Below are 16,609 nucleotides of genomic sequence, written 5' to 3' on the forward strand. Positions count from 1 at the left end.
GTTTCACTCGTCGAGCGAGCGCAGTAGTTCGGAAATAAACCAAATGGATATTGATGAAAACCCAGGTACTAGTGACGAGAATCAGCTAACCACACCGAACTCGTTCCTTAAAAAGGCTCGCATTCGGTGGTGTGGAAGTATTTTGGATTCAAGCAAGATGAAGAGGGTCAGTCTGATGTGATTTGCAAGGCATGCTTTGCCCTCGTTGCAGCACCGCAAGGTAACGCCACAAATCTTTACCAGCACTTCAAATGTCACCACAAAGTGCAATATGATGAAGCCGTACAAGGCAAGAGGTCCGAAAGACGTGGATTAACAGCCATGTTCAGGGCCATATTCAGCACAGTGTGTTAAACTTCTATTTTTGGTAACCTACTTGAATGGCCAGTTGAATGTTAATTCTATGAAAGGCAAGCAGTTAAAGAGTGTGCTAAGAAATCATTCTGTTTTTGATACTGTACTTAAATTGGCAATTGACAAACTCCATTTCTCTAGAGACTGAAGCTGTAGCTGCAACATGTTGATTGACATGTTTTAATTATGTAAAGACATGTTCAAGGAGTTCAGATAGAGCCTGTATCAGGGCCATATTTAGTTCAATGTGTTATATGTCACTATTTTTGGTAGCCTACTGTACAAATGGCCAGTATGTACTTTATTTTCTTTATTCATTGAAGCCTCTATGCTTACAGGCTTGTGGTGATGCGCAATGTGCTATAGATGCCAAAAATCTATGTTTGGTACTGCCAATTTGTTTTGTTTTGTCATGGTTCATGTGTGCAATAAACATTACACTTCGTGAGAAAAAAAATCGTGGCAGAGAATTGTGATATCAATTCTAAGCTAAAAAATCGTGATTCATATTCTTCCCCGAATCGTGCAGGCCTACATAGTACCCACCTACTTTAAAACTGCCTCAGTCACCCATATCCTCAAGAAGCCAGGTTTGGATCCAGAGGATGCAAACATCTACCGGCCAATCTCCGACCTTCCATTCCGAAGTAAAATCCTGGAAAAAGCAGTTGCCGCCCAAGACCCTCATCAAAATCACAAATGATCTACTCACCACAGCTGATTCTGGACACATCATTCTCGACCTCTCCGCAGCCTTTGACACAATCTCCCATACCATTCTCCTCAACTGCCTATCCCATCACCTTGGTGTCACTGACACAGCTCCCTCCTGGTTTCAGTCTTACCTCTCACACAGAAAGCAATTTGTCACCATTAGCAACTCCCGCTCCGATCAACCAAGGCGTGCCTCAAGGCTCTGTGCTTGGACCCATGCTCTTCACCATCTACATGCTCCCCCTTGGTCAGCTTATCTGGCAATGGTCTCAGTTTCCACTCCTACGCCGATGATAGACAGCTTTATATCCGCACCAAACCATCCACTCCATTCCCCACACCAGACTGTACCTTTGGAGACAGAGCCTTTAGTGTTGCAGCCCAATCCCTCTAGAACACCCTCCCTGCAGATATCCAAAATGCTACATCCCTGGACATTTAAAAAAAATAATCCTGAAACACCACCTGTTTACCACAGCCTACAACCTCCTTTAGCTTAGCCACAGTAATTCTGCTAAGTGTCCTTGGGTTTCTTGAAAGGCGCTATATAAGGTTTCTCCCTAAAAGGAAGTTTTCCTCACCACCCAAGGTTTCTGCCTAAAAGGGAGTTTTTCGCACTAAATGCTTGCTCTTGAGGGAATTACTGGAATTGTTGGGTCTTTGTAAATTATAGTGTGGTCTAGACCTACTCTATCTGTAAAGTGTCTTGAGACAACTCTTGTTATGATTTTATACTATAAATGAAATTGAAATTGAACTGAAATTGAAATAAATAAAAGTTATTATTATTGTTGTTATTATTATTATTATTATTATGGAAAAGCGTTCACCGCCTCAGGAGGGGGAAACGGGGAACTATCCAAGCTGTGCACAGTAAGGAGGGACACTGATGACCTCAACTAAGGAGGCAATTGGGCATTTAGTAAGAATGCCCCCGTAGGGAGGTGTTCCAGGCATGTTCAGCTGGGAGGAGGCCTCAGATACCCTAGGTGGAGAGGTGTAGACAGCTGAATAAATTAAAACAAAAGAGTGTCCGTTATCTCGTTTCCCTTTACTTTCTCAGTCAGTACAGTACATCAGCTCTTGTGCCACAAAAATCAATGTCCCCACACCTCTCTTTTGAAAAATAGGAACCCTCTGGAGGCGAGAGCTCCGGAGCTCAGCAGAATTAGAAATATTGACAGAAACTTACTGCCAAATAATGTTTATTTTCAAAATTATGGGAATAAGATAAAACAGTTTTTCACATAAGAGAGCTAGAGTGCAAACCCAACTCCCCGTATTTACATCTCTATTCACATGCCGATAAGTTTCAGTATTGCGGGAGGATCTAAGTCCGACTGGACAAAACCCATGATAAAACAGTCAAATGCTATGTAGGTTCAAGCACTATTCATGCACACCCCACACAAAGCAAAGCGGTATGTGTGTTACAACATGCAGCATATGTAACTTGACCTAACTTGGATGATACAGAGAGGATAAGCAATGGCCCCTGGGACATATGACAACAAACGTTACGCTTGTTACTTTAAGTGCAAATACACCTTTTTAAGTACAAAGCCAATACTTACTTACTGTTTAACAGGCATGAACATGTAAAAAGTGATATTTCAATCTGCTCAGGCTGCATGCAGTCGCTCGCTCATCGCCGCACTGTTTTACACAAACACAGCATGCTACTCTGCAAATAGTGAATCTTTACAAACAAGCTAAAATGAAAGCTGTCAGTTTGTAGAGTCCCACTGGAGGGGGAAATCCACATGGCTAATTAATATTCACGTGAATAATGTAGGGCTGTCAAAAAAACGCGTTAATTTCGATTAATTAATCTGAGGAAAAAATAACGCGTTAAAAAAAAAAACGCAGATTAATCCATTCCATATTGACATTTGACCCGGACCGTTCTAGCCGCCATTCGACTGTAAAATGAAGGAGGGAGACGAGAATGTGCTGCCTGGATCATTAATTGGAACATTTACTTGTAAAAATCTTCTTCCTGCCAACCCTGGCTACCGAAATCTGGTGCCACTGATATGTCTGCACTTCTCTCTGATGCTCTGAAACAGACGATACAGGCAACACAAACACCAGTGCACGTGACGCTAGTTAACACTATACTCGACAGCAGCTAACGTTAGCCTACCACTAGCTAGTAGCTGGATAAACACGGTTACAATGCTGACAGCTAACGCTAAACGGTGTAAAGTTTGACTGTGTTTCACTGTAGAGGATTCAACACCGGGATGTAACAATCTGTAGCTGCCGTCGGAGAAACAACACAGACAGTGCGTTCAATGAAACTGGTAAACTACAGCCTTGTGGTGCATTTGAAGTTATTGTAAATGTCCTTTACCATCTGGTGGTTGTTTTTGTCGTTCAACAGCAATTTACTAGTGAAATTAGTTATTGTTATTGTTATACATTATTATTAAACATTTAATTTTGACAAACAAGCCGTTCTTTAATGTCACCAACTGTTGTTTGGTACCCTTTTTTTTTTTCTTTTCTTTTTTTACTTTCTTAAAACGTATCGGTTCAGGCATTTATTTTATTTAATTAGATTACATTTTTTAATCGATTGACAGTCCTAGAATAATGTCATCATCAAGTTATCGTTCTTTTTTCACTATAAACTTCACTCAGTATTTAGATGTCAGGAAAATGATTGATTTTATTGACAATAGCTCAGGGAAGCTGTAATTCCAATGAGTCAAACTGTAGGGAGACCAAAGCTGGAAAAGTTGCATAGTATACCTTTAAGTTCTTACATTTTACTAATTTAGAGGCTGGCCGGCTGGCAAGTAAGCTAGCTTGCTTGCTAGGGGGCTAACTGTTTAGCGGTGCAGAGGGTGCAGAGAAAGAGAAGTCTATTACTGTCTTTATTTTAAATATCAGAGTATAGGATATTAGTTTAGTAACATTTATTTTGTAATCTGTAGGTATATAGAAATCTTTTAAAAGACATGTTATTGTTGGAATAAATACGCCTACACAAGTAATTATGTATATCTCGTTGTACGTTTGCCATCTTATGGACATAATGTGCAAAAATAGATATTCCAATAGTTCGAACCTGTGTTTTTTAGAAGAAACATTCAAATGTCATTTTTGACCAGTTTTGACAGCTCTTACTGTATGTGTATTGGATTGATCAGATGAGATGAAAAATGAAAGGAGCCTTGTGTGTGCCATTCACAGTCGTTTGTTTGTTTTCCTCAGCCAATCATATGAATTGGCTGTTCAGCCAACGGCCGACGAAGGCCAACGCTGGACACAAACTAGGCCGACGGTTGGTCTGGTGTGTCAGGACCTTAAAGGTCAGCCATGTCATCAACAGAGTTCAGCCCGTTCTTTCACACTGACCAAGGAGAATACCAGAGAAAGCATGTGTGTGTGTTGTGTGTGTGTGTGTGTGTGTGTGTGTGTGTGTGTGTGTGTGTGTGTGTGTGAGTTGCTGGGGCGGGAGTGTGTGTTTGGGGGGGGCTTTCAGCTGTTGATAAGCGTCGTCCTCCTTGGCCTTATTTAGACATACTGACACTGACACCGACACACATACTGACTGACACACACACACACACACACACACACACACACACACACACACACACACACACACACACACTTGTGCACAAACACACGCACACACAAACTGGCAATCTAGCCAAGAATGTGCCTACTTGCTTCTCTTCCTCTCCCTCCAGCACACACACCTACTCTCTTGACCGCTGTCTCTCTATTTACTCACATTAGTTCCATCCTCACCCCCGCTCTCTCTTCTTCTCTCTCCCTCCTCTCCCTCTCCACTTAAGTTAATTAAATATACTTTATTGGCATGGGTGTATCAAAGACAATATTGCCAAAGGTTTGAGTAATAATGAAATAAAATAAATAAAAAGAGAGAGGTAAAATTAATAAAATCAACACTAGAATTACCGCCTTGTGGTTGTATGCCTCTACCAAACAGTCAAGTTGCAGTTTCCATACTCTAATCCAGTTTTACTCAAGCACTTATAGTTCTCTTCTCTTCTTCTCTTACAGCGACTGCCTCACTGATCTCACAATTGTTAAAACGCTGTTAGCTACTTTAGCTTAGCCATTAGCAATGGCTAATTTCTCTCCCTCTCCTGCTCTCTCTTGCTCTGTGTGTCAAATGTTTAGCTATTCCTATGACCTCTTTTAGTGATAAAGATACATGTAATAAATGTAGTTTATTCGCTGCTCTGGAGGCGAGGCTTAGTGAGTTTGAGGCATGGCTCCGCACCATGGAATCAAAATCGTATGCTTCCGTAGCTAGCCAGCGCCCCGTAGCTGTTGCGGGCCAACATACTGTAGCTTCTGTTAGCAGTCCCCCGGCAGGACTGGACGGAGCCGCTCTCATATAAAAAAACGTGAGTCTATTTTCGCTCATAAACCATGACAACCCAAGTTTGATATTAGTAATCAGAGGTGCAGTGCTATGCGCTCTTCTGTGCTTCTGTTGGAGCAGTCGCCCACTCATAGTCTAAAAACCACAGTGTCTGTCCCCCGACTCAGATCAGTGAAATCAAAGGTAAACAAAAGAGAGGCTATACTTATTACCTTTATTATTATATTACCTAATTGGAATTAAAACTACCACTGTAATGATAGAACAGAATAGGAAAATTAGATGTGGACTGTTAAATATTAGATCTCTGTCTTCTAAAGCAGTATTAATAAACAATTTGATATCAGATAATCAAATTGATCTATTCCATCTTACCGAAACATTGCTGTGCCATGAAGAATATGTTAGTCTAAATGAAGCCACTCCTCAATACTCAAATTTCTAGAGGCTCAGCCCGAGAAGGGGGAGTTGCAACCATATTTGATTCAAGCCTGTTAATTAATCCTAAACCTAAACTAAATTATAACTTGTTTGAAAGCCTTGTTCTTAATCTTCAACATCCAACATGGAAAACATTACAGCCAATTATATTTGTTGTTATATTTGTCTGTTAAAAGACAGACAGTCCGTCTGTCCAATCAGGAGGGTCCGTCCTCTGCTAGATAGGCCCTACCTTTTCCAGTAGAAGTTAATGCTGTTGTGTTTTATGATTTGTTGTTTGTTTGTTTGTAAATGCAGGACTGCTAGAAATAACCATAAGACCTGACATATACTTAGACTACTTTTATCCTATAAACCTTTATGCTAAAGGTCTCTTCAGCTAAGCCATCTACCTGTCTCTTAGACCCCATCCCAACGAGGCTACTTAAAGAAGTATTACCCATGGTTAACACTTCATTACTAGATATGACCAATATGTCTTTATTAACAGGTTATGTACCGCTGTCATTTAAAGTAGCTGTGATAAAACCTCTTCTGAAAAAAACCAACCTCGATCCTGAGGTCTTAGCCAACTATAGACCTATATCTAACCTTCCTTTTCTCTCCAAGATCCTTGAGAAGGTAGTCGCTAATCAGTTATGTGATTTTCTATGTAGCAATAGTTTATTTGAGGACTTCCAGTCAGGATTTAGAATTCATCCAGGGCTCCAGACTAACTTTTTTCACTAAGAGCACAGTGGCCCCCAACTGAAAATGTTAGGGGCGCAACCAGAAAATTTAGGGGCACATACCGCAAATCAACATGCTAACCAAATATTCACATTTCTACTAATTTCCACTGTATTACTAATAAACACTTAGAAATCATAATGTGCTGTTTCAAATTTAGTTTCACATGTTATTGTGCAATTTTGAAGATGCAACATAAAAGGTAAACTGACAGCACCATCGCTGTCATGACAGTACAAATATTTTAAAAATATACCAGATCTAGTCTCCAGTCTACAATTACAATGAATTCAACTTAAAATTAAAAATGCATTGTTTAGGCTGCTAAACTAAAATAAAACCCCTCCCTCTCTCCTCCCAAACCCGTCCCTACAACCTTGAGTTGAATAATTATTCATTTCTACAACTCACTTGTATTCTTTATTCTTGTATTTGTATATTATAATTTTTTATTTTCATCATGACCGTTTTTAACTGCTCTTTACTGTTTCATGTAAAGCATTTTGAATTGCCTTGAAAGGTGCTGTAGAAATCAAGCTGCCTTGCCTTACAGCCTCAGCCTGTCAGTCAGTGCCCAGGGCAGAGAAACCACCGTTGTCCCTGCTTGTCAGGAAGTGTATGTCAACAGCACCGCGACCGCTTTCGCCGTTAATATCATATGCAAACGCTGTCTGCGTGAAGTTTTGAAAAACTGTAACCACTTTATCGGCATTTCCGTGCGTGTGTGTCGGAGCTCCGCTCTCTGTCATATGCAGAGAGGACAGATAAGCACGTTTAATGTGTAAAAAAAGGGGGCAAATTTACTGGTCGCACATGTGCGACTGGATGTAAAATTCAGTCGCACACTATCAAATTTTGGTCGCAGTCTAGAGCCCTGGCATCATAGCACAGGGATGGCACTGGTGAAAATTACTAACGACCTTCTAACTGCTTCAGACAAAGAACTTGTCTCCGTACTTGTCTTATTAGATTTTAGTGCTGCATTCGACACTATTGACCATACCATCCTGTTCGAACATTTAGTTTGCTATTTCTCTGATCGATCTCTATTTGTTAATGTTAAGTAAGTACAACTCATGACTTTTTAAATATTATTTTATTTTGAATATCTTAGGCCCCCTCCCTTGGGTTTCCCTACTGGGTCAAAGTAATAAAAGGAAGTCCACTGTGTTAACTGAAATCGGTATTTACAACACCTTTGTTTTCTATTCCAAATAAGTTTGACTAGCCTCACCTGGAGGCTTGTTTCCAAGCTGTCTGATTGTCTGACTGCTCTTTTCAAGGCCAAGAGGTGTCCTGATGGTGTGAGATCTTAGGATGCTAACCATTACAATTTAATGTCATGTCAAACCCCATTACTGCCGTCAGCTCACAGTATCATCACACGCATATGAGAATGTTTTCATTGAGTTCACCTGTAACTCCCAGACAGCAATGTATGTTAAGTTAATGTTAAGTCTGTTTTTTTCTCTGCCGTTGTTGATTTTCCACACAGAAACGGGCTGCTTAACGTTAACTAAAGAGGTCTGCTGTAACAAGTACAAACTTTAACTAATGTCAGCTATCGTAGCTAACGTTAGGCTCTATGTGAAAAACAAAGGCAGAGAGAACTTGTGAAAGCTGTTGCTGTAGATATATACGGTAAAGACAGAAGTTAAATGCAGTGAAGCACTCGTGCATAAAGAGGAGGCGTCCGCGGGGCTATTCACAGGCAGGTCAGAATTTATGTATAGGGACAAGGAGGGGCTGAGCGAATCAATGTGCTTTGCACATCTCTAGAATAAAATAAATCAATATGTTGCGGTCAACGTTGATATTGTGGCGGGTCACCACAAATAAATCAATATATGGGAAACACTGTTTCATACGGTGGCCCTGAAGTGCAAATCACAACAGCAAATAGAAAAACGCAACAGCAAATCATAAAACACAACGGCAAATAGGAAAACACAACGGCAAATAGGAAAACACGACAGCAAATAGGAAAACACGACAGCAAATATGAAAACACTTCAACAAATATGAAAACAAGCAAACAAAAAGGTTTATAGGATAAAAGTAGTCTAAGTATATGTCAGGTCTTGTCGTTCTTTCTAGCAGTCCTGCATTTACAAACAAACAAAAAACAAATCATAAAACACAACGGCATTAACTTCTACTGGAAAAGGTAGGGCCTATCTAGTAGAGGATGGACCCTCCTGATTGGACAGACGGACTGTCTTTTAACAGGAAGGAGAGGTGAAAAACACGGAAAACAGAGAGACAGTCCGTCTGTTCTTTCAGGAGGCTCCGTCCTCTGCTAGATAGGCCCTACCTTTTCCGGTAGAAGTTAATGCTGTTGTGTTTTCATATTTGCTGTCGTGTTTTCCTATTTGCCGTTGTGTTTTCCTATTTGCCGTCGTGTTTTCCTATTTGCCGTCGTGTTTTCATATTTGCCGTCGTGTTTTCCTATTTGCCGCCGTGTTTCCGTTTTTCTATTTGCTGTTGTGATTTGCACTTCAGGGCCACCGCAGTTTCATTATAAAGGCAAATATTGGCATTATCGGGACATTTTACCTGGAGATGGCAATCTCTACTTTGGTTCTGGCGATAGCTGCTGCTCTCACTGCTCCCTCGATGGCTCGATCGACCTTCTGTTTGGTCTTGGTGTTCTTCAGCAGGATCAGCTGCTTCCTGATGCTCCGGGCAAGCGCGTTGTTCTTGTACTTGCCTTCTTCCTTGGTGCCATCAGGAAAGATGGTACAGCCGTAGCCATGGCGCTTATTGTTCAACCACTCACCTTCGTACTTCATGCCGTTGGAGCGCTCGGAGACACCAAAGCCACTGCGCTTGTCATTCTTCCACTCGCCCATGTATGACTCGGTGGTGGTGGCATCCACATTGTCCTCCAGAGGCAGGTAGTCATCGCCTGGGTCTCCGTCTCCAAAGCTAATAGTGGAGTTGGCGTCGCTTGAACTGATGCGGCTCATGGTGGTGTCACTGTGTGCTGAGCTGCGTTTACTGGAAATCGATGAGCGCGAGTCTGATTTGCGCAATCGCTGAAGGCTCCCGAAGAGGGAGCCACGGCGAAAAAGACCCTTCTTCTTCTCGGAACCTTCTCCGTCTGAGTGGAAGTTGAGTACGAAGCCACCGCGTGTACCAGCAGGGCTATCAGACAGGCTGTCACGTAGTACTGTACCATTACTCTGCTCACTGCGGAGGGAAGACAGTGAGGTGCGTAGGGGTGAACGGATGACAGAAGCCATACCGTAAGGAACACTTTGACGCACGCCGTAGCCATGACGCATCCCACCAGTCCACTGACCCTGGTAGGTACCTACAGCAGAAAGGGAGAGAGAAAGGGAGGAAGGGAGAGAGACAACAGACTGTGAGTTATGTACAATACAGGAATAAAAAAATCTGACAGAAAGAGAGACGGATAAGTAACAGAATCACTAATAGATTACAGAATTCCTTGAACAGCAGCATTCATGAAATACAAGAATGCAGGATGTATGGTTTGTGACTTCTGACAACAAGATCTTAACTATATCAGAACAACTTGATTTTAATACATTTTTATAACCAATGACTTTGACATAACTAGAGCTGCAAAAATTGCAAAATAATGCTGAAAAACTAGTCCATGCATTTGTTACTTCTAGAGATGCACCGATTACAATTTTTAGGCCGATTACAATTTCCGATTTTTCATTGAGTTTGACCAGCCGATACCGATTTTAGCCGATTCTGATTCATTTTTTCTAACCACTTTACAGCACACACAAATATTTATTTTCTATCTTTTCTTTAATAGAAAATTTTACATTTTGCATAGAACATAGAACATTTTTTGAATAGATAATCGATCACTATAAAATAGAACTATATAAATTACTCCTGATGTGGGAAATTCACACACATCTAAAGTGCAATGTTATGGAAGAACCATTTCCTTCTTTTCACATCCAATATCCAACTAAAACAATTTGATATATTTATCAAACTAAACTTTATGTATGAAAACAAGGAAACAGGTAATAGCAATAAAATAATATATAAATAACAAATAAAAATAAAATAAGCAAAATCCTCCAGCATCGAGCCTCCACAGGCAGCTGCTCAGCCCAGTGCATCATGGGAAATCTTTTGGCTCTTTGTATGGCATGGACAGAAAACATCACGACCAAAGTCGTTGCAGTATAAAGATATTTCTCAAAAACACACACACAGGCATGTTTGAACGTCAACAGTAACGTTACCTAAAAACAGCACGTAGTTCCTTTTTTAGCAAGTTTGCTTTATGGGTCATTGTGCATAAATATACCGTTGCTGTCAACGGTTAGCTCGGAACAATCCAGCAAATAGACGGTACCCTAGTGTGCCGTTACCTGAAACAGATGATTTCACGTCACCACTCATTTTACACACAGTTTAGCAACAAAACGCTGAGAGAAGATTACTACGTTTTTAATGTTGGTTTTGAGCGGTATGCATCCCCACTAACCTGGAAAGCGTTTTAAACAGTAATGTTAATTCAGTGTGTCGGAGGAATAGGCTACAGCGTCTCTTTTGAAAACAGCATCTCCTGCAGTGGCCAGCGGGGCGTCAGAGACAGAGGGACCACAGCGTTCGCTAACGTTAGCTTCTTGTCTCATCTGGGGTCTGATAAACAGTAAATTCATCAAAGTCAGTGTGCCCAACGCTATTTTCCAATAAACTGTAGCTGTCATCTTTCACGGGACCCGCGTGAGTGTGGTTTTCATGTTCCAGTTTTTCAGCCTCAGAGGGGAGAGAGAGCGGCTGACTGTTCGCCTGAGATCAGTAGAGCAGACGGCTCTGCAGAGCCGTGTATAATTACGACTATGACATTTCATAAACAGCTGATTGAGCGGAAGTACGCCGCTGCATATAGCGGAAACCCTGCATGTGCACGTGTGGTGCTGATGTTGCGCGATGTAAATCATGCGGCGCCCAAGTGAATTTGACCGGCATAAAATCGGCATATGTCAGACTGACCGGCAAGTCGCCGGTCATGGCCGATGACGTGAAAATCGGCCAATTCCGGTCACCAGCCGGTCAATTGGTGCATCTCTAGTTACTTCAAGGCTGGACTATTGTAATTCCTTACTATCAGGTTGCTCAAATAAGTCCCTTAAGAGACTGCAGACGCTGCAGCGCGTGTGCTGACAAGAACTAAGAAAAGAGATTATATTTCTCCTGTATTAGCTTCTCTGCATTGGCTTCCTGTAAAATCCAGGATTGAATTTAAAATCCTTCTCCTGACCTACAAAGCTCTTAATGGTCAGGCACCATCATATCTTAAAGAGCTCATAGTACCTTATTGTCCCACAAGAGCACTGCGCTCCCAGAATGCAGAGTTACTTGTGGTTCCTGGAGTCTCTAAAAGTAGAATGGGAGCCAGAGCCTTTAGCTATCAGGCTCCTCTCCTGTGTAACCAGCTCCCAGTCTGGGTTCGGGAGGCAGACACTGTCACCACATTTAAGAGTAAACTTAAAACTCTCCTCTTTGATAAAGCTTATAGTTAGGGAGTGAGGAGTTGCAGCGTTGCGGCGGGGGAGGGTGTATAGCTTCAGACACGGAACCCCTTCTCTGCTTCTCTTCATAGGCATCAGATTCATCTACCAACCCTTATCCCTCTGAGGACGAAAGACACACCGGCGCGTCCAAACAATGTTTTTTTCAACACTCTTACTTAAAAAGCGATATTACAAAATTTCATTTCAGACACCCTAAGACTTTGGTAAACTAATTTTAAGCACCAAAACTATTCGTACAACATATCATTACAAAAGAGATTTGACGTATTTTAAAAAGCGAACATCCAACGTTTCATATTGTCAAATTATCTCTTTACACATTGCTCTACAAAAAATGTGGGCCTCACTGTACGGAAAGCTGAGTTTGTTCTGAACACGTTGATATGAAACACATGGGGATCGTTTTTCATGCAAATACCCTAAAAAGGTCAATTTAAGATGTGTAAAAATACCCTTAGACCTCAGAGGGTTATAGAGCTGGCTTAGGTTTGCCTTGGACCAGCTCCTAGTTATGCTGTTATAGTTTTAGACTACCGAAGGGACTTCCTTTGACACACTGAGCTCCTCTCTCCTTTCTCTTTCCATCTGTGTGCATTTATTTCCCAGAAATGCTTGTTACTAACTTAGCTTTGGGGAGCTTATTCCTCGTAGTCCTTGTGTTTTCTCGCCCACATTATATATACCTAAACTGACTGAATATCAAATAAATATCTTTGTGTTTTGGAGTGTTGGTCGAACAAAAGGGGAAACTGATAATTATTTTTTCACCGTTTTCTGATGTTAATTGAAGTAAAAATCAATCATTAGTCTCAACACTAAACATAATCCTAGAGCATGGGCTTGAAATTGTACTGGCCCGTTCACTAATTTCTATGAACTAATTAAATGAAAAGCAATTATTACATTTCATACATTATGTACATTTCCTTCAAATTCTAATTCAAACAACCTAATGACAAACAACCAGGATTTTTCCTGCATAAAGAAAGTTTTGGCGCCCCCCAAAGAGGTTTTAGCCAGCGCCAAAGGAAAATCTTGAGCGACAAAACGTCAGATTTTCAGCAACCAGCCTCTCAACCACAGCTACAGCTGTGTGGCTGGCGCTGATTTGACTAGATCTGAATGCTCCGCTGTAAAGCTAGCACTAATGGGATCTCCGTTTGCAGAGGGCTGTAACGGACTCTTCCGGTGACCATGCTGGGGATCAGTGGCGCAGTGAGAAGCTGCTGCTGATGAGTGAGAAGCTGCTGCTGACGAGCGCGGAGCTCAGTCTTCCACCATAGCTCCGACTGCTGTCTGTCCACAGCGGGCTGCACTGCTGTCTATCAGTATTAAATTAAGACCGTTTCATAACCTGTGAAAACATCTCGTTAAATAGTAGTCCAGTTTCCTGATGTGAACCGTATGGGAGTACGCATGAAAACCACAGTTTACCACTTTATCGGCATTGCCCTGACTCCCTGCAGAGGCAGCCCCTCTGATGAGTCCCGTTCAAGTAACAGCGACAGTTAAAAACTGTATTTCACACTATGGTTCAATTTGCAATTAATCCGCGGTTCACATGCATGCCCAACTGTAAGGCAGTCCCTCCAGGATTTCGCGGCCTTTTTTTGAGATTGTTGCGGCCCAAAATGCCAGATTTTGTGGGAGCTTTTGTAAAAAATTGCGATAAAAGTTGCGATGTCTTTTGTATGTTTGTTGCAATGAAGTTGCGGGAGACAGTAAAAGTTGCAAAAGAGTTGCATTTTTTTTTTAGATTTCCAAGTAATAGGTTGGTATAATATGAAAATAGCTGGTGGATTTAAGACTGACAGATTTAAGTTGGCTGTTAAGTGCAGATGCACAAGTTTGTAGGACTGTAGCACCAGCAATCTACTTGTTTTTTTTTTTCTTTTGTTGTATGTGTTTTTCATTTCATCTGTTTCAATAACTTTTCTTCTTTACTTTGGCTTATGTGTTTACTTTTTATATCAACAACATGAGCAACATCCTGATTGGGCTGCCTATAGTACTGCTACATTATCTAGGACTGTCCAGTTTTCTGTGATTTAAAAAATGAGGTCACTCTTTATTTTTCAAATGTAAATTTGCAGTGAGAGAAAATGCTTCAAAACTAGCAACTATGTCAAAATAACTTTGTTAGATTGTCACACATATTTGTTGTGGCATATATGTTTGCCGCTAACTAGTCTATATCGACGACGTTTAATTTATGGGACTGTTCCGGTGCCGCCAGACGTTCAGCCGGATGTCCCTGATTTTCGGCCGGATGTCCCTCACTTCTGCTTTCTTTGTGTTGCTGCTGCCCAAAACGATTCTGATTGGTCTAAAGAAATGCCAATAAACCAGAGCACATTTTTCTCCTATCCAGGAATGTTGTGTGGACTAGCAGACCTTCCTCCGCAGCACTGGAGATAGGTCTGGCAATGCAAGACTAGCCACTAATCATATTAGTCACTCACCCCTCCCCATCTTCCCCCTGTGATCCCCCTTCGGTCACTACAGGGTGACACACACGCAAGCGTTTGTGCTGTATTTAAATAGTTTAATTTCGCTGGTCAAGTGAGCTGTTCTGTATCCGTCGTGATACAAGGGATCCTGCCAGGCCACTGAACCTCAGTGTCCCACCAACTCTACAGAGAGAGAAATCAACTTCTTTTTCCGAGGAAAAGTAAGGACATCGCGCTTTGCTTTTCCTTTAAAAATAAAAGGAAACTTGTTTCAGGGAGATAAAAACTACTCTGGGCTTAGTGTTCCAAGTAACCTTACCAAAAAGGCTCAAGATGCTGCAAATGCTGGTATAATATGAAAATGTCTAGTGGATTTATGACACAAAATAATAATTTACAATTGAATGAATCAAATTTGAACATATCTGTCAGTAGGTGGTTAATGTTCACATTGTAAAAAGTAAATTTTCCATCCTGGCCTGGGACACACATTCACTTAAGGTTTGATATAGTAACTTTATATTGCACTTACAATAACGAGCGTAGCTATCCTCAAGTCATCGTCTCATCTCCTGTCTCATCTCCTGTCCTGTATGAAAAATCGTAACAGCGTTCTTTGATGTCAAAATGTGTACAGGTTGGCAGGACGGTCTGAATTGTTTTGCATGGTCTTTCGCAGGCATTCAAAATCAGAGGTGGAAAGTTACTGTATTGAGTAGTTTTGTTGTGTATTTTGTATTTTTCAAGTAGTTTCTAAAATCGGTAATTAAAAATTTACTTGATTACGTTTTGAGTGAAGTATTGTATTACATTACAAATCGCATCAGTTACTAAAAATCGCGCCCGGAACCACTACAGTGACGAATGATCAGCATCTAGGCTGTCTACCAGGCGCCAAGTCTTTCTGTAGGAGATTGAGAACGAGATGGAGGTGGATCAGGCGAGTGACGACGGTTCAGAGACTGTTTCAGTAGAAATGCTAGCTGAAACATCGAATTCTGCTGCACAAAACGACGAAAATCCTTGGCCACATTTGAAAGGCAGTTTTCCTTTAAATTCAAGAGGGCCAATAGTATGATCATGCAATACCAGATGTGCCTGCCAAAGGTGACTGAACTGGCATCATTCAATAAATCCACATCTAATCTGCGGAAGTATGTTTTGGTAAGTATTTGTGCATTGGTACTTCAAATGAAGTTTTCATGACTAATAGCAAATTGCCAATTAGCAAAACAACATGTTTCGTGGCATTGCTAATTTTTGTCTAGCACTAGCAACCCGTAGGACAACGTATGTAGGACAATGGCTAGATTAATTCACATACATCTAATTAGCTCATACGGGCTTCTTAGGTGCGAAGAAGCTAGCTGCTAGTCTGAGCTGTGAGCATTAGTCTCGGTTGAACAAATTTGTCACTGGTTTGAATGTAAACGAACCTTTGAATTTACAGTCACATCAAATACATCTCTGTAAGTAGAGCTCAGTTCTTTTGGAGAGGATTGTAGCATAAGGCCCTTTGCCTGCTGTGAATGTAACTAAGTAACTTTTACTTAAAGTACATTTTAAATTAACTACTTTTTTTTTCAGATAGGTAATTTCACTTGTACTTGAGTAATATTTCATCAAAGTATTGGTACTTTTACTTGAGTACAATATTTTAGTACCTTTTCCACCTCTGTTCAAAATAAACGGAAAGACCTGCATTTATGCCGGACTGACTGTGTGTGAATTTAACCGTCTACGGTGTGAATGAATGCTCAGCCAGCCGGTGCCTCACTGTATTGACATTATGAACACGTCGTACTATGTTTACCTTTATCCAGGGTACCCCCAGGATTCTTCAAGTTAAATTGAAGACCTTTTTAATTCCACCTAGGATGCAATTTAATGCCAACTTCACGGCCATATAATGGAAAATCAGTGTGGATTTTAGGCCTGAGAAAAAAATTTTTTACCATGTAACGTTACCTGAATTTAATAAAACATTTTATTAAAATACTCAACAATCATAT

At 41.0% G+C, this 16,609-nt stretch overlaps 1 protein-coding gene across 1 annotated transcript in view; it reads right to left on the bottom strand.

Annotated features, from left to right (window-relative positions):
- Positions 1-16,609, bottom strand: part of LOC144526514 (junctophilin-1-like) — an 88,801-nt gene that overhangs the window by 35,671 nt on the left and 36,521 nt on the right. Inside the window, exon 2 of the mRNA XM_078264036.1 lies at positions 9,164-9,923. Coding sequence (XP_078120162.1) covers positions 9,164-9,923 — 760 coding nt within the window. The remainder of the gene's footprint in view (positions 1-9,163; positions 9,924-16,609) is intronic.

Source organism: Sander vitreus, chromosome 12 (assembly GCF_031162955.1).
Source record: "Sander vitreus isolate 19-12246 chromosome 12, sanVit1, whole genome shotgun sequence".
In the NCBI taxonomy this organism is placed as follows: domain Eukaryota; kingdom Metazoa; phylum Chordata; class Actinopteri; order Perciformes; family Percidae; genus Sander; species Sander vitreus.